An 18,318-nucleotide genomic window follows, 5' to 3' on the forward strand; every position below is an offset into this window, starting at 1 on the left:
CGCCCGCCGGGGGGCGCCGGAGAGCGGCCCGGGCCCGACGTCCGGGCCCGGGGCGGGGCTGCGCACGCGCGAGGCGCCGGCAGCGGGAGGGGCCGGGCTGGGGTTCCGGTGCTGTGACCCCCCTCGCGGGGCGTCCGCATGGCTGGGCGCTCAGATCCCAGTGCGCCTCTCGCCTTGGCGGCTGCGGGGTTACCGCGAAAGCCTGGGGATGCCCCTGTCCGAGCCGGAGCCGCGAACCCTGGTCACTGAGCCCCGCGCCGGCTCCCAGCTCGCGTGCGCTCTGCCGGGCCCCGCTGGCGCTCCGAGAAACGCGGGCCAAGCGAATGCGGGGGCACGCGTGGACGCGGGGACCCAAGTGCGAGCACGTATGGTGTTCTCAGGCGGTCAGCATTTGTGCGCAGAGATGCCCGGGCACGGTCGCTTCCTGTACGCTCTCCATCAAACCATCCTGGGGTCCTGCGGGGGGCAACGAAGACCCGGGGCAGCGCCTTGGGGCTGGCAAGCGGCCGGCCACATGCTGCACCCCCTGGACAGAGAGGCCCTCCGTACCCCAACCCTAGGAGGAAGACTTGAAGCCATTAGAGGGAGTCCCGTGCGAGCGTGATGCACCCTTGCGGCCTCTCCCTGAGGCTGGTGGAGCCCGGGGCTCCCCATCTGCTTGGTCGTGACCATCCTTGGGCAGTGGGCCAGCACCACAGGAAAAATACCCGTCAGTCCACCACTGATGAGGAGCCGGTTTGGAGGTAAGTCCCCAAGCCCAGGCTGGGGCCCGCCCCCACGTCAGACCGGCCCAAGAGTCCTGAGCTCCTCTCCCCTAGGTGCTGACGGGGAGGCCAGACAGGGCTCTGTGAGGTCGGCACCCACCAGCAAAGCCTGAGCCTCCCCCTTGTGTCTGGTCTCCCCAGAAGTAACCCGAGGGAGCCACGAGGGGCGGCCTTAGAGAAAGAGGCTGCCGTGGCGCTGTGCCGTGTGCCCAGGGGGAGTCCGGTGGGAGCTCGCTGGGCGCCCGCAGTTTTCAGGCCAGAATCAAATGGCCCGTGGCCACTGTGGGGTCCTCAGGGGTGTGGACCTGCTCACACCTGGAGGCTGGACGGTTAGATAAAGACTCCTGCTTAGGATGCCTACCCCACGGTCCTGCCTCGCTTTCCCTGGCGCACCTTTTAAAATGAACCCTCAGAGTTGAGCCCACAGAAAGCTAGTGACCTTGTTAAATCCCAGGCCTTGCTCCCCTACTCTGTCTCCTTGCTGGTGACCTGGGACAGAGGGCTGCCCTTTCCTGACTCCTTGCGCCCCTGTTCTGGAATCTCTAGGGAATAAATATTAACGACTTATTTCCCGTGAGTGTATTGAAGTTGCAGTGTCATTAAAGCTGGCCTCAGAGTTTCCCCTTCCCAGAGTGAAAGCCACCTGCCAACCTGGGGCAGGGGGGCCGTGCCGCCTCCTTCAGCCGGTCATAACCTGCGTGCTGTTTACACACCAGCTCCTGTTCCCAGCACAGGGTGACAGCCCTCCTTTCCTGCCGATTGTTCTGGGAGAGCTTTGGAGGGCGGGGTGAGAGTTGGAAAGACCTGCAGCCCCCGCCCTCCCTTACGTCACCAGCCCCTGCACCTGAATGAGTCCCTCCCTGCTCATGCCCCACCTCATCCTCACGTAGTGAATCCCAGCCTGGAGTCTGCCCCCAGAAGGCTTGAACTAACACAGCCCGCGCCCCCACATGCTTCCCTCCCCACAGTCAGAAAATCCCTCAGGGCCTGAAACCCCTTCACAACAAGGAGTGGGGGCAGAATTGGCCCCCATGTTGCTCTCTCCCCTGGACACACAGGCCCAGACCTTCCACTCGAGGGCACGACCACGATCCTGGGGCTACAGATGAAGGAAAGCATTTGGGGGTTCCCACGGCCAGACTGCCCCCCACCAGAGACAGAGAAGCTGCAGAAGCAAACCTGGGACAAAGCCTAAAGTCTGATGTGACCTTTATTGTGACGGAGACCATTTCCCAGGAGGAGCAAATGTGGGGTGTGGGGCCTGGCAAGTCCAGGCCACCCTCAACCAAGTTTACCCCTCCCCTGTTCTCAGCCAAAACAGAAGCCAAAGGCCCCAACCTCAGACTCCAGTCCAGGGAGGGCTGAGGGTGGGGATCAGCGTCTGCCAAGGCAACTTGTTGGAAGCAAGGCTGGTGCCGGGTGAAGAGCAGAGGAGGGGCCCAGGGCAGCCCAGGAACAGTGGGGCACTGGCCCAGGCTGGAGCATGTGGTCCTCAAAGTTCCTATGGCACCCTGGCTGGGTAGCATGGAGCAGTCCAGGGGCACCAGCAGAGAGCTCCCTGAGGAAGGGTGAAGATGGGGTGGGAGGGCTGGCCCTGAGGGCAGGGTGAACATCAGTAGGGGCTTGGCTGTGCCCCAGGGAGGTCCCCTGATGAGTGTGGGTGCCAGCAGGCAGCTGCTGAAGGGGGCAGCAATGGAGGCAGAGGCATGAGGAGCCAGCCCACTGTTACTTGTGAGGATTAGGGGGGCTCCAGGGAGAGGAGTCTGCAGGCAGCCTTGCTCTGCACCAGTCCAGGCCAACTTCCAGGACAGTGGTTCCAGCCGCGGTTAACGGGGACAAGGTGGGCCGCACAGGTGTCAGGAGAGCACCCTCTAGGACGGATGGGAGTGGGCAGGGCTGCTGGTCCAGCCAGGAGCCCAGGGCCGCCTCATCTGCAATGCTCCTTCCTGAACTCTGCAACCGAAGGACAGGTGGTGTCTGCCCTCCACCCCTCGTCCCGGGCAAAAGAGGGCAGACATCCTGCGGCACTGCCTGGGGGGCTCCTGCCCGAGGGACCCCTGCCCATGAGGACCCTGCCCAAGGCAGGGTGCTGACCAGCGTCTTCAGGGTTCTGAGTGTGGGTGGAGTGGGGTGTGGGTCCAAGCGGCCCAGCCAGTCACCTTTGTCCAAGTCAATGTTCTTGGCAGGCAGGGGGTTGTGGGCCAGCCCAGCCCTCTCCTTCAGGATGTTGTTCTTGTGATCTGGCGTGGGGGGAGAGCAGGGTGAGGGCGTCCCCAGAGAGGTACCTGCAGCCCAGGCCTGGGGACCACAGTCTGTGCCTTGGTGCCCCTCACCTAGTTGGATGCCCTCGTTCCTGCAAAGAGCCTGGTCCCCTGTGGCCACGGCAAACTCTGCCATGTTCATGTCCTTCCTGGGTAGACGGACAGGGAAGGCAGGTTAGAGCAGGGGCGGGAGAGGGGCTTGGTCCCAGGGGAGCCGGGAGGAGGCACTCACCCCTTTGCTTTCCCAGACTTCTTGTCTGAATATTCATAGCCTGGGGAGGGGACACTTGTGTTGGGGGTCAGTCTCCCCATCCACAGCGCCCCCAGCCCCGATGCCCTCCCACCCCCGGCAGCGAGGCTCACTGGGCGATAGGCTCAGGCCCAGCGCCCCCAGCCCCGTCTCACCTCCGCGGCGGCGCTGCCGCGTGGCCAGGACCACCGTGATAAGCAGCAGGATGAAGAGCAGCAGCGTGGCCAACACGTAGCCCAGCTGCTGGAAGAAGTGCGCCCGGCCCTCCGGGACGATGACGTTTATGATGCTGCGGCCGCGCGCCAGCGTGGGGTCTGCAGGGGCCGGCGGAGGCGTCAGGGAGCGCGCCCCGCCCGCCGCGCCCGCGCCCCAGCCCGGCCAGCCCCGCGGCGCCGCGAGGGTACCGGCAGAACCGGGACGCGGCGATTGGGGTCCCCCCCCCCGGGCGATCACCACAGCCTTTACGAAGGACGGGAGTGGACGGGGAGGGGCCGGGGCTGCTCCCGCACCTGGTCCAGGGGCTCCGCTGTGGCTGGAGCCGTTGCCTGGCGAGTCCCGCGGGGGCGGCTGGGCGGCGGGCTCGGTGACCCGCAGGTGGAAGATGCGGCGCTCGTGCAGGCCGCAGTAGTGGTGGTGCAGGTGGCAGGAGTAGGTGCCCTCGTCCGCCGGCTCCAGCGGGTCGATGCGCAGCGAGAAGTCGCCGCGCGCGAAGGCGTCCGCCCCCACCGCCATGCGGTCGCGCAGGAAGGGCGGCCCGTAGGCCCGGCGCTCGCCGGACGCGTACAGGTCTAGCAGGCGGTCGGCGCGGTCGTGCGGCACCCCGGGCGGCTGCCGGTCCCAGTGCACCACCTGCTGCGCCTCCTCCACGTGCCGATCGGTCCACACGGGCGCGCGGTTCACGCACGTCAGCAGCGCAGGCGCCCCGCGCTCCGCCACCAGCACCTCCTTCGCGCCGTCCCAGTGCGCGCCGGCGGCCAGTCCTAGGGGGGGCAGGAGCGTCAGCGCCGGCCGCCGGCAGGGAGCCACGGGGGGGCGCCGGGGGGCGGGGACGGCACACTCACGGTCGTCGGTGACCTCCAGGCGGATGGCCAGGCTCTCGTAGAGGTGGCAGTAGTGGTGGTGCAGGTTACAGGTGTACAGCCCCTCGTCCGGCTGCTCCACCGCTGCGCCCCGAGAGCGAGCCCAGCCGTGAGCTGGGCGGCCCTTCCCGCGCCCCGCCCCACCCCGAGCCCACCGGCCCCGCTGCGGTGCCCGTGCCCCTTACCGCGGATGAGCAGCGAGAAGTTGCCGTCCTGGAAGGCGGAGGGCGGCAGCAGGAGGCGGCCTCGGTCGCGCGGCTCGTACACGCGCTGTTCGCCCGCGGAGTACATGTCCACGAGTCGGCGCGCTGGGCCGCCGGCCGGGCCGCCGCTGAGGTCCCAGTGGACCACGCGCTGGCGGTCGTGCAGCCGGTCTTGGGTCCACACCATGCGCTGGCTCTGGCAGCGCAGCACGGCCCGGGCACCGGACGCCCAGCTTACGACCGACTCAGACACCACGGAGCTGCCGGCCGTGGGGAGGCCCGACGGCCCTAGTGGGGAGGGAGAATCACCGAGGGAGGGGCTCGCGGGGACAGGCACAGGGCGGGGCGGGCAAGAGGGGACCGGCGGGTCCCGGGGACGGTGGTCACTAACCTGCCAGAAGGACAGCAGAGCCTGGAAGGAGAGGAGGGGTGAGTCACACAGGGCTGGAGCCACGTGAGCCTGGGCATGGGTCCCCTCTCCAGTCCTCGCTGAGGTGTGTTCGAACGACACCCGTTTAACAGGTGGGGTAACGCCAGCAGAGCCAGGAGGACCCAGGTGGGGTCTCCATTGGCCCCAGGGTGTGGGCACCTGTCCCACCCCCACGGAGTCCTCACAGCCACCTCCCTGGGTGGCAGGGACACCGCCTGCCCTGTGGTGGGGCAGGCCGGTCACCAAAGGCTGCCCTCAGGGATGGGGACCACCATCACTGCAGCAAGGCCACAAGAGCCTACCGAGCAAGGCTGAATTGAGGGGCTCCTGCACCTGCCAGGAGATGCACCACCCACATCCTCAGGGGACCTCAGACCCGCTCCCTGTGCTCAGGGCCAGAGCCCCCCTGAAGGGCAGAGAAGCCTGGACGTGGGGAGTGACCCCACCATCGGCCACCCCACAAGCAGAGTTCCTGCTCCAGGGATGTGGCTGAGCGCCCACAGCTGGGGGAGAATGTGCTGGGTCAGCAGGCCAGCGGGGCTGGATCAGGCCCTGGAGCCTCACACCTTCCCCCCACCCCCAGTCTCCTCCTGACGCTTGGGAGAAATGCAGGCCTGAGAGGGGCTTGCCAGGGAAGATGGGGGCTAGGGGGGCGACCCAGGGGGAAGCACCGACTGCCTCAGGCTCCCTGGCCCTCTGGCTTTGGTGAATTGAGAGTAAGTTCTCACCAAGAATCTAACTCTAGGCCTCACACCATCCTGGGCCCTGGGGGTCCCTTATCAGTGTGAGCTGCTCCCTCTGAGGTCCCCAGACCCAGGCGAGTCCCAGCAGGCACCTCCCGCCAGACAGGCAGCTTTGCCTGGAACAGACTCGCTCAGACCCACTTGCCGCTCCGCCTCCTGGCCCCACGCGACCCCACACTCACTCTGCAGAAGCAGGAGTTTGCAGAGCAGGGCTCGGGACCCCAGCTCCATGGCGCCCGCCTCCGGCCTCGCTTTGTCCTCCTCTGGCTCCAACTCTCCAGAAAAACAGCCCGGCCGCCTCCCCCTCCTCGGCACCCGCCGTGACATCACGGAGCCCTGGGCCGGTCCGCAGTCTGCAGACCGCCCCCTCTGCCTCCTGCCCGGCCCCTTGGCCTCCCCCAATCCTTGGCTGGCCTGGTGGGGAGGAGGAGGGCCAGGGCCGCAGCCACTCTGTCCCAGAGGGTGAGGGGAGTCCAGCAGGGACCCAGCCCCCTGGGTCAGGGAGGCGTGCGGGCATGGCCCCAGATACCTTGCGGGCATCCGTGACACACAGGGCCCTTGGGCTGCTCAGGCCTGCGGCTCTGGGGTGAGCACCCCCTCTTGCCCACCTCTGCAGGGGACACTGGTCACAGCACTGGGCAGGGCCTGTCCCTGCCTGCTGTGGAGCTGGAGGTACCCTCTATGGTGGCCAGCAGAAAGGCACGGGGGTTGGGGCCCCAGGGAGCCCAGCCTGCCAGCCAGCTCCTCCTTAGCCGTGGGAAGACCCTGGCACTCTCCTCTCTGGTGCTGCGCCTCTTCCTCTGTGAATGCGAATAAGCAGCACTAGCCCTGGGGGACCCGGGACGGCTCTGGGGAGGGCATGGTGGGCACTGTCAGCAGTCACATTTACCCAGAGTCAGCCGGCGAGACAGGGGCGGGGGATCCCTGAGGGTTAAGGGGGCCAGCCCAGCAGCTCCCTGTCCTCCAGCCTGGTGCCCCCCCCCCACCAGCTGTCCACCATCAAGGGCAAAGCCAGGCATTCCTGAAATCAAACCAGGGGTTCAGAGGCTCCCAGGAGCATCCCCAACCTGCCCAGCGGGGAGGGGAAGGAGGTAGGGTATGGGACCCGCCCCTGCCCCACTAAGGAAGGCACAAATTTGAAACTCTGGGAATCTAACAGAGTCACATAAACAAATGCAAAATCATAGAGATGCATTGTGTACCAATCCCACTCCTTCTAGTTAAGCAAACCTCAAAAAAAAAAACCACCACCACAAAAACCCACAGTGCATTTTTCAGACTGCCCACGTGGACTGAATTAGGGAGGGTCACAGGCCCCAGTCTCTGGCAGGCTGGGGTCTCCCCCGTGTACCCTGCCACAGTCCCCAAGTGCTTACACAGCAAGGACCCCAGCTCAGCCTGACTTAGGCTCTGGGTGAGGGGAAGAGGTGGCTGCAGCAAGAGGGAATGAGGGGTGACAACAGGAAGGACTGGCTGGGCGGACACAGGCCCCCTCCCAGTTTAGGACTCATTCCCTCAGCAGGATCCCTGCCCTGGAGGGTGGCACCCCTTTTGAAAACTGGAACCAGATTTGTGTCCCCCCTTCCCCTGCCCCCAGCTCCTCCCCGGGCCTTTCATTCTGGAAAAACAAGCCCCGCCTGGCTGGCCTGAGGCCTGGCCTCCTCCTGTTTTTCTAGCTGGTTTATATTAGCACTGGTGGCCTCCTTCCCAGCCTCCTCCCTCCTCTGTACCCCCGCCCACCCGTGTCTCTCCCTCCATCTGTCTGCTGTTCCTGCCCCTGTCTGCCAACTGCCTCTTCTCCATGAAGGGAAGATGTCCAAACAGAGCTGGGGGAGGCCCAGATGGCCCAGGGCTGGCCCCTGTCTAGGAGGGGTCGGGTCGGCTCCCTGCCCGGGCCAGGAACCTGGGGCACCCTCTCTCTTCCAGCAAACCCCCCAGCCTCAGGTCCCAAGCACTGCAGGCTGAGTTCTCAGCTCCGCCCAAATGCAGATGTCTCCAGGGGAGCCCCTAGGGGAAAGCTGACCCCCTTGTGCCCCTGGACAAAGTCGGACACGGCAGTGGAGGGCTGCGGATCCCTCTTCCCTGCTCTATCATGTTCTCTCTGCTGGAGGCCAGCAGAGCCAAAATGGGCGGCAGGGAGCCACTGCCACGACCCCACCTGAGTCCCTGGCCGGAAATGGCCACTGCTAAGAGCAGAGGCCCAGCAGTCTGCCTGGGCTGCCCACCAGCCACCTTCCCCTCCACAGCCCAGGCTGAGCCCTTCTGCTCCTTCCCAGGTGCCTGTGGCTCAGCTCCCAGCCTGGCACCTCACTGGGAAAAGAACAGGCCAGGAGAAAACAAGGCCACCGACATGGCCAGAGTCCCACCCTGTGCCCCAGCTGAGCCCCTAGCTGACCAGAGCCCTGGACCAACCCCAGTCCTCGGAGGCATGGCTGAACCAGCAGACCAGCCAACCAGCCCAACGCTGGCTCCTCTGTCAGGGACTCGGGACATTCCAGGCGCCAGACTCACTGGAAAGGAAAACCACAGGCACTCAGAGACAGCCAGACACACAGACACGAGCTCACACCCACGGTCACGTCATTCGGCAAACATCTGCCGAGCACCTACTGTGTGCTGGCCACTGGGTGCAGCACCCATCTGGAAGCCACACTCCCAACCCTTGTTGCTGTCAGAGGGAGGCAGGAGACACACCTGCTCAGTGACGAATGAGCATTTCAAGTGCTGAGGGAAGTGGTGTCAGAAGATTAAGGCAGGGCGGGGCGCCTCTGCAGTATTACCACGGGCCCTGGAGGGGTCCGCACGCACAAGTGGACGGCCAGGCCTCCCAGGTCTGCGGGGCTGTGCTGTGGCCTCAACCCCTGTGAGACGCAGGCCTGGGGGCTGCAGGGGTGGCAAGTCTGGTGAAGCAGGAAATGCCCAGATGGCTAGTTCAGGGCTTCCGGGATTTGCATGGGCATTCCAGGGTCAGGCTGTGGGCGGAGCTCTGAGATGCTCCCCTGGGTCCACCCTGTGTCTCCCCCTGGACTGTGGGCCACATAGTGACTGTGTGGAAGGATAGTCCTTTGTACCCACCTGGCAGAGTGCTGGGATGTCCCCCCTGGTGCATAGCCTCCTGGATTCTGCCAGCTGCCTGGGTGAGTGTGGACGAGGGCCCAGGCCTCGGGTGAGGACGTGGCCCGGATGACACCGATTTCACTAGGGAGGCCCCCGGCTGGGGACTGGGCAGACCCATATCCAGACCCCCGACCCACAGATGCTGTGTGGCGATGAACAGGCCCCGCCATGACCATCACACAGCGGTGGGAGCCAATGGCCACTGTCCCCCAGAAACAAGCAAGGGCAGGACTTAAAGGCAAAGAGAACACATTCCACAAGGAAAAGGGTTCCTCACTTTGGGATTGGCTGCTGGCAGCAGGGCATATGTGGGCAAATTGCTGGGCCACAGGGCTCACTGAGGTTTCCTCGGACCCCTCGCCATCGAGGTGAGGCCACAGAGCAGAGCTGGGTCACAGACACAGGCACATGCTTTGTCCCCCTCAGCCTGTGTTCCCACTGGTTCTGACCAGTTTTCCTGGAAGCGGCCACTCGCATCTGTTTGTCTTGGTGCTCCCCCTGGAGTCCTGACGACTTGTCTCGGGCTGCGAGGCAGGAAACTGTGCAGGTCCCACTTCTGGAGACCTGGGTGTGCCCTGCAGGAGGGCTCTCGCCGCCTTCTGGAGGGGAGCTAGGTCGGGTGACCTGTGTCAGTGCACTGGGGCGCCGTGGCCTGAGAACACAGACAAGAGCATTTGGAACTTTCATGGGCCAGCCAAGCCGTCCATCCTGAGGAAATGTGAAGGAGGAACAAAGCCCGGAGTCTCTGCCATCAGGGTCAGCGGTCTCCGCCAGGGATCAGTAGCGGGTACCCTCCTCTGCCTGGAGGGGCAGGGGGTAACACAGAAACCTACTCACTGCTCCTGGATGAGAACAGTCCTAGGATCCAGGGTTTGCCTGTGTTAATCTCTCCTTATCAAGCCGTCAACTCTGAGGTCAGGAGTCAAAAAATGCCGGGAGCTGACCAGGAGGCCGGTGGACAGCCGCGCACAGCGGGCCTCCAGAGGGGGGGCTACTGATATCTCTTCTGTCGCTTAATCTGACCATCCCCCCAGTCCGAGTAGCCCTCCTGAATCAGAAAAAGCCCCCAGAGTAAAGACTGTTAGGAATCTGAAAGCAGTCGTGACACTCAGCCTGTGACCCTGCACATTCCCCGCAGGCCAGCGGGGTTATCATCCCTGGGCTGAGAAATAGAAGAAGGTTCAGGGGACTTCAGGGCACAGCTCCCAGGCAACTCGACCCCCAAGAGAAACAAGAACAGATGAGAGCCTTGTTTGGAGAGGCCAAAGACCGTGGCAGGGTCCCCTTGTGAATCATTCCTATAGAAATCACAGCGCATGGGTACAGTGGAGATCAACAGGCGCGCTTCTCCTTCTGTGAACGGTTCCGGGAACTACGGAAAACACGCCCTGCGGTGAGCCTGGGTGGGAGTCCGGCTGGGCAAGTGTTAAGACACTTCCAGAAGACGTGGTGGTGCCTTGTAGAAATTTAACCTGAGATCAGAGCAACAGAGAAATCTTGAGGAGAGGACTGTGATGGCCTTCCATGGCTGGGAAAGCAGGGGAACATTCTGGGAGGCAGATTGTGCCACGAATCACCTACTGACACATGCTTAATGATGATTTCATGTGACCATATATATTGCTTGAAGTTTCTGTCAATAAACAGGCCAGACCAGCTCAGCATCTCTGCGGGTGTCCGTGCCCTCACTCGCCGACGCCGTTCCTCCTTCGGGGACCCCTGGACGCGCTGGAGCTGGACTCCAGCACAAAAGCCATGATTTACTCCGGTGAGATCTCACCGGCAGTGACTCCCGCCTCACAGTGGGGGTGACCTGCACCTGTGGTCCCAGGTCCACTGCCTCCCTGGTGAGCCCGGGAGGGACAGGCCTTCTTCTGGCCGGGGGACCTGGGTGTCGGGTGTCGTCAGGAGAGACCTGCCCTCAAGCGGGGCCTCCCCAGCTTGGTAACGGCTCATGTTTGGCTCGTGAGTCATATACTCGGACAGGGGAGAGACAGGTTCATCTTGACCCTGGGCTGCGCCAGCTGCCGAGCTGCACCTCTGAGTGCACCCACCCCCACAGTGGGCTCAGGGTTCCTCTGAGCATCTCTGCTTTCCGGTGAGTGCGAGCTCTCGGGTGGAGGCGCAGGGTGGGAGGCCATGGCGCAAGGTTCTCCTGCAGGCCCAGCCCCCCCACCTGCATCCAGCGAGCCACCTTTCTCTGGCCACGTGACTGAGGGGCAGAAGGGGCCTCTCCCGTGTCCAGGGAAGTACTGACCCCCCATCACACTGGTTTCTGTCTTCTGACCAGACTGGCCTGCTACGCATGAAACGGTGAAGGCCCCGGTGCAACAGGTCCCCACTGACACTGGGCCCTGACTGGCTTTCTGAACAATCCCAGGGAACACCTTTCACAACTCCCCACAGGAGTTTGTGTCATGGAAGATTCATTGCCTTGTATTTCCTTCTGAATTGTAGGCCAGTTGACAGGAGAGGCCGTTTCCAGAACGTAAGGAATCTTGCTACACTAAGGAAACCAAGCTCTGTTACATGCCCACTCGGTCTCCTCAGAGCCGCCCAGCTCCCCACCTCACTGTGTGATCTTGGGGTACACTGGGTGTGTTCTCAGGACATCTGCTTCCAGTGCAAAGGGCCCCGGCCCTGACGCGGTCCCTGTGGACAGTGTGGCAGGTGGCAGGGGGCTGTTGCTCACAATGTCACAGCCAAGAGCAGCTGGGCAGCCCCTCACGCAGAGGCCCCGGCACTTCCTTCAGAAGAGTCTGTCTGACTTGCAGCCTGTGGCAGGAAGGCAGAGGCCGCCGTGGCCAAGCAGGCTGCACAGAACACAGGGAGGTGGGAGAGCAGAGCGTCTTCTAAGGTGTGACACACCTCCGAGGCTTTGCTCAGTGGCTGCTCTCAGGGCCAGGTTGTGCTGTGGGCTGCGAGGGCGCTGAACACCTCCAGGGGCTTCCGGCGCCCTGCACTGCTTTCTGACGGTCACTGGCTGGCGAGAGCGTTCAACCGCAGAGACGAAACGAGTTCGTTGACTGTGCCAGCCTTGCACATGAACATGGTGTCTTTTACCTGACAAAAGAGCAAGGTCGTGCAGACATAGCCACAGGAACAGCACTGCCTCGGTTCCTATCTTATTTGGTATCTTATTTGCCTTTCCCTCTGTGGGCTTCATAAACAGGGACCCTTCAGACTGGAATGAGGTGGTTAACACACGGTACTAATAAATACACCCAGTTACTTTGCTGTTGTACCAGGCAGGAGGCCTGTGTCGCCAGCAGCTGTCTGTGGGAATCCCAGAGACAGGGGTGGCCGACGACTGGTCTGGGGTTTTTCATTCTGGATCTGAGGCCTGAATTCTGGAAAGGCGGCAGCAGTTGTCAGGGGGCTGGTGTGAGACCCTCTTGAGGCATACGTGGCGACCTCGGCTACCGTTTGGATCAGGGCTGCAGTTTCTAGCATGGGTTCGGCGTAGGACTTCTGGGAGCACTCGCACGAGGTTCCCGGGGAGGCTGCCGGAGGCTGGGTCTGGGCAGGGCCGGAGCACCTTCTGGTCAGCAGTGTGATCACATGTGGAAGACAAATGTTATTTTCTCTTTTCTACATACACACCTTAGTCTAACAATATCAGCACACCTTTCTGTGAATGTGTTACATGTACACATTTATACTGTTAGATGACAGCTTTGGTTTACCTACATTCAACCACCCATATGTTAGGCAGAAAGACAGAAATGAGCGGGATGGAAAGGAGAGAGGCCCCCCAAAGATGACTCAGGGAGTTGACCAAATAGAACCAGAAAGCCAGAAATGACTCAAAGAGTTGATCAGATGAAGCCACAGGGTCCAAGAGTGACTCAGGAAATATCCAGGGTCCCCCCGGATAAGAAACATCAGAGGCACAGGCACAGCACAGCCCCTGTCCCCATTTCACTAATCAGAACAAGCCTAGGGAACTGACAGCTGTCAATCAGGGACCTCTCTGTCCTGCCAAAACCACATAAAAGCAGCCTCAGAATGAGCACCCGCCTGCCTGTCTCACCTTGGGCAGCCCACTCTGCTGCTCTGTGCAGAGGGCATTAAAACTTACTTTGCTTTCTTGACTTCGGTCTCTTGTCTCACTGTATCTGACTTCCTTGCGGCACCAAGCCAAGTCCTTTCCTTCCCAACACATATAACACAATGTATATATATCACATGAATATTACCATCCAAAATTAGACATAATTTGGACAAAGATCAAGTGTTTTTTTATAGTGATCACTATTTCTGTAATTTGTATCTTTTGGAATTTCAATATCTTTGGAAATTATCCAGATATTTTTTGTAACCGTTGTTGCATAACAAACCACCTTAAAATTTAGTGGCTTAAAACTATGATGTGGTAGTGGGGAGGGGGTGAGTAGGTGGGGCTCAGGAGATTTTTTTAGACTGATTAAACTAATCTGTATGTAATGGTGGATATATGACCCGATGTGTTTATCAAAATCCAGTTGTAAGTCCGGGAAAAGGAAATTCCAGGGCAAAATACCTCTAAAAACCGAAATCAGTCAAAGGGAGAAATAAAGTTTAAAACCCATTTATTGCTCACAAACTGCAGTCCCGGGCCATCTTTCTCCTCTGCTCTGGAAGAAGCCAGCAGGAAAGCCAGCCCTCCCCTTAACCTCTCAGGTACGGATAAGCCCTCCGTTGCCCAGGTAATTACCCATTGACATGGAGATGAACTTCTCTCCACTCCTGAGGATATGCAAATATACCAAAGCCAGGTGAGATATTCTGGAAATGTTACAATTTTACCGACAGGTCACCCCTCCAGAAATCTCGCCTTACAATCTACCCGTTCCCTTTCTTCCACAATGGTCCCTGGTGAGAAAACTGGAGCATTGTGACCAGACTAATGACAAAACAATAGCAACAGCAATAAAATATGACAATCCTCAAGCTGGAGGATTCAGGTAGGTTCAAGGTCCCACACAGATTAAGTCCATAGCCCATCCATTCCATAGGCAGGCAGGAGCCCAGGGTTCAGAGCAGTCATCGTGCGGCAGCTGCAGCAGGGGGCGCATCCAGGCCACAGGGACTGTAGAAGCGAGTAACCGTGATTGTGGGAGGCCACTTTTCTGTTACTCCAGGAATACACAGGAGGCCAGCTTCCAGGCCTTTTCCCCAAGGTGCCACAAGAGCGAGCCATCGCCGGTCCACGTGTTGAAATGTCCAGGGCCATGTCCATTTTACTCCTAATTGCTGTACCCATCCTTGCAATGCATGACCAATAAAGTGGGTGCCTTGATCGCTCTCAATCACCAGCGACAGACCATAGGCTGCAAAGAGACATTCTAGGCCCCTCTTGGTGGTTTGCTGATCTGCACAACGTGCAGGGCACTCCTTCCGGGCTCGGCTGACTTCTTCAGAGGTCAATGGCAAGCCCCACCGACGGCCCACATTGTCTTTTGACCCGCATGCCACAAATGCTGGGGTAGCCATTGGGCCACATCAGAGGCAGGCTTTCCTTCTAGCCAGGGCACCCGGGCCAGTGTGCCTACTTCGTCATTCCCTGGGGATGCCAAAGGCAAATGGCCAGTCACATGATATACTGTAGGTGTCTGTGTCACACCAGTCCGTGGCCTTTGGGTCCAGTCTCGCACCCACCCCGAGATGGGATACGTGGTTACTGCCTTGGTCGGAGCCGTTCTGGCGATGGGCTCTGTAGCCAGCAAGGCGTGGTACACAGCAGCCAGTTGCTCCTCTATCAAGGTGACCTGGACCTCTGCTCCTTTCCATAGTTGTGACCAGGCTCCGGGTGGCAGCAGGAGCAGCAGCAGTGGCAGAGGCAGTAGCCTTAGGCTCGGGCCACGGGCCGGGGTTGGCACGGCCAGCAGCAGAGGTGGTGCCTCCACGACCACATGAGTGTAGATACATGTCCCTCGGTACAAGCACCACTTCTCCCCATCACTTCTAGGGGCGGCCCTCCCAAAGGTCACACCCATTATGACAGATTTCAGGTTCAGAGGAACCCTGCCCACTACCGCCAGATGTAAGTCCCGGGACTGGAAATCCCAGGGCAACATACCTCTGAAAACCGAAATCAGTCAAGGGGAGAAATAAAGTTTAAAACCTGTTTATTGCTTACAAATTGCAGTCCCGGGCTGTCTTTCTCCTCTGTTCTGGAAGAAGCCAGCAAGTAAGGAAGCCAGCTGCCTCCCCTTAACCTCTCAGATACAGATAAGCCCTCAGTTGCCCAGGTAATTACCATGGACATGGAGATAAACTTCTCTCCACCCCTGAGGATATGCAAAGGCACTAAAGCCGGCGAGAGAGTCTGGAAATGTTAGAATTTCACCCACACCAGTGAAGTGCATAGCAGGAAAGGTGAAACTTAATGTATGCAAACTAAAAAAAAAACTCATTTAGGGGGGTCAAGTGAGTCAGACTTGAGAGTCACAAGAAACCTAAGTGCATTACAGATGAAACAATGTCATTGAAGGGGATGGGGGAGTGCTGGCCCGAGTAGCTCAGGGGAGTCTGTGACACTAAAGGAATCACATGGAGGAAGGGAACAATTAAGAAATGGGTGATGGATTGTGGGAACCAGTTTTCTATTTGGGAAGGAAGTTTACAAATAAACCGGGAGGAGGCTGGAGTGACCCATGTGGCCATGGAGACCCAGTGTAGACTCGTGCAGCATGATACAAATACAGGTGGACACTGGCAGGAGTTCACTACAGATAATGTCCATCCATGGGTCAGTGTATACACACACATCCTCTGGCTCTGTCATCTGAGCGGACCCAGCAGGAACATCCCAGCAGCAGTGAGCACACCTAACATCCAAATCTTGGTTTCTAAGACCATTTCCCAACAAAGGAACCAGGGTTCCTTGGAAAACTGGGGACTGAGGGAAGAATTGTGCAGGTGAGCCTGGAGAACCTGAGTGCCAAAAAGGAAGGAAATGTTCAAGAAAGTGAGTGGTGCCGGTGTCAAAGGGACATGGGAGCTGCTGAGCCCATGGGGCCAGAATGAGCCCAACCCCAGAATCACCAGTCAGACCTGGTCACAACCCTAATGTATGTTAAGTAATGTAATATAAATAAATATCCACGGGCCCATCGGACATAAGTGATTGAATGTTGTAGTCGGGGACCACGAAAATGAGGAACTGAGTCAGAATGACATTTAACGCAGAGCGAGAGGGCCTAGATGTCCTTGGAGACAAAGCACCAAGTCAGCGGCCCCTGCGCTTTTATTAAGTTACAGCAAGTAAAAAAAGACAGGCATTGATGAGTGATTATAGGATGAGTTTTTTCATCAAGACAAACAATTGCAAACTAATCACCTGTTAAAGTTTCTGTTTGCCTCGTTAAGTCGCCCAGCCAGTGAGTCTCGCAGTGTGTTCCTTGTCTGGGTTTGGCCCGAAAGGATCACGAGAACTGTCTGCAGTCCTCGTCGTTGCAGTGCTCATGACTTGCAGCAGATTCCAGGATGCAGCACCTATTGTTCTTCTCTCTTAGTCAGTTTCAGCTGTAGACTAAGCTTGAGCAAGAACTAAGTTACAGCAGAGTTAACTGCTGGGGCATCTACAATGAGGTATCTACAACTGAACACATGAATACTGCAGAATCCCAAGTGGCATGTAGAAACAGCACAGGACTGTGGTTCGCAGCATCCCAGCCACTGACCGCACAGCGGAGCAGAGCTGTCCTCTGCCTCTTCTCCCTCATGATTCTGTGGGTCGCAGATCCCTGCACCACCCTGTGTTGGCTGGGATGGCTCAGGTGGCCTGGAGGTCCAGACCAGCTTCATTCTAGCAACTGGGGCTTCACAGTGGCCATCAGCTGGGCCCTCTGTCCACATGGTCTACTCTGTCTTCACGTGGCCCACTCTCTCCACGGGGCCCTCTCCCTGGCCATGTGCCTTCTTCTTTCCACATGACCTCCTGGCACTCAGTAGTCTATCCATGGAGGGAAGCTGCCAGGCCCCTCTGGCCTGAGCTTGGCAGCATTCCACAACATTCTATTGATCAGAATGGGTCACATCCCAGGTTCAAAGGGAGGGGAGGCCAGTGCCAACTTCCGATGGGAGAAGCGGCAAAATCCCATTGCCTGGGGATGAGGGTCTGGGGGGCAGGGGGATTGTGATGTCTTCACAAGACACACACCACAGGAGGTGACAGGTGACATAATGAGATGCAAATAATTGGGAGCACAGTGTGAGGTCTCTACAAAAACAAGTCCTTTCTAAGAGGTCAGCTACTTTAACATAGTTAGACATACATGTTTACATTTACATGACCTTAAATATTCTGTGGGGAAAAAATACTTCCCTGACCCATAAAACCAGATTTAAAAAATTTATAGAAGTTTAATTAAGCTTTGCTTGGGAAAATAACCCTAATTTTTCCAACGCTATTGTGTCATGTTGCATTTTATTATACACTGTCATAAAGTCAGGGGAAAGACATGTAGTTGTTTTAAATGGAAATTATAAAACCAGTTTAATTTGTCCAAGGATTGACCTTGATTAAAAATACTAACTGAACTTTTTCTAATATAAATTGTCCCCTATGTTTATCGCAGCACTATTTACAATAGCCAAGAAATGGAAGCAACCTAAGTGTCCATCAGTAGATGAATGGATAAAGAAGATGTGGTACATATACACAGTGGAATATTACTCAGCCGTAAGAAAAAAATAGATCCTACCATTTGCAACAACATGGACGGAGCCAGAGGGTATTATGCTCAGTGAAATAAGCCAGACGGAGAAAGACAAGCACCAAAGGATTTCACTCATCTGTGCAGCATAAGAGCAAAGCAAAAACGGAAGGAACAAATCAGCAGCAGAATCACAGAACCCAAGAACGAACTAAGTTACCAAAGGGAAAGGGACTGGGGAGGATGGGTGGGAAGGGGGGGATAAGGGTGGGGAAAAAGAAAGAGGGCATTAGGATTAGCATGTATAGTATTGTGGGGGGCACGGGGAGGGTTGCGCAACACAGAGAGGACAGGTGGTGATTATACAGCATCTTGCTACGCTGATGGACAGTGACTGCAGTGTGGTGTGTGGGGGGGACTTGGTGAGGCGGGGGAGCCTGGTAAACATAGTGTTCTTCATGTAATTGTAGATTAATGATAGCAAAAATAAAAAAAATAAAAAAAAAAAAATAAAGCTGGATGGATGGACAGAGGGATAGATAGATAGATATGTGGAAAAACAAACAATGGAAAATGTTAAATGTAAAATAGGTGATGGGTATGTGTACTATTCTCTCAACTTCTCTGTTTGATAATTTTCATAAGATTTTGAAAATAAAAAATACTCCTTAAAAAAAAAAAGAACAAAGCAAAAACTGAAGGAACAAAACAGAACAGCAGCAGAATCACAGAACCCAAGAATGGACTAACAGTTAACAAAGGGAAAGGGACTGGGGAGGATGGGTGGGAAGGGAGGGATAAGGGTGGGGAAAAAGAAAGGGGGCCTTAC

General features: G+C 58.3%; 1 protein-coding gene and 1 long non-coding RNA gene across 2 annotated transcripts; one reads left to right on the forward strand and one right to left on the reverse strand.

Annotated features, from left to right (window-relative positions):
• Positions 1-110: 110 nt before the first annotated feature.
• Positions 111-17,426, forward strand: LOC118968617 (uncharacterized). Its single transcript, XR_012129919.1, has 3 exons — positions 111-743; positions 1,823-10,945; positions 17,412-17,426. It is a non-coding gene; the product is annotated as an uncharacterized lncRNA (long non-coding RNA).
• On the reverse strand, positions 1,957-6,043 carry MXRA8 (matrix remodeling associated 8). The gene is made up of 10 exons (XM_073232994.1): positions 5,913-6,043; positions 4,949-4,969; positions 4,540-4,845; positions 4,337-4,438; positions 3,785-4,255; positions 3,431-3,589; positions 3,258-3,297; positions 3,098-3,174; positions 2,924-3,004; positions 1,957-2,717 (listed from the first exon to the last, which is right to left on the reverse strand). The coding sequence occupies exons 1-10, from the start codon at positions 5,959-5,961 to the stop codon at positions 2,692-2,694; spliced, it is 1,332 nt and encodes a 443-aa protein (XP_073089095.1). The 5' UTR covers positions 5,962-6,043; the 3' UTR covers positions 1,957-2,691.
• Positions 17,427-18,318: the final 892 nt, after the last annotated feature.

The sequence above is a fragment of the Manis javanica genome, chromosome 4 (assembly GCF_040802235.1).
Source record: "Manis javanica isolate MJ-LG chromosome 4, MJ_LKY, whole genome shotgun sequence".
NCBI classification, from domain to species: Eukaryota; Metazoa; Chordata; class Mammalia; order Pholidota; family Manidae; genus Manis; species Manis javanica.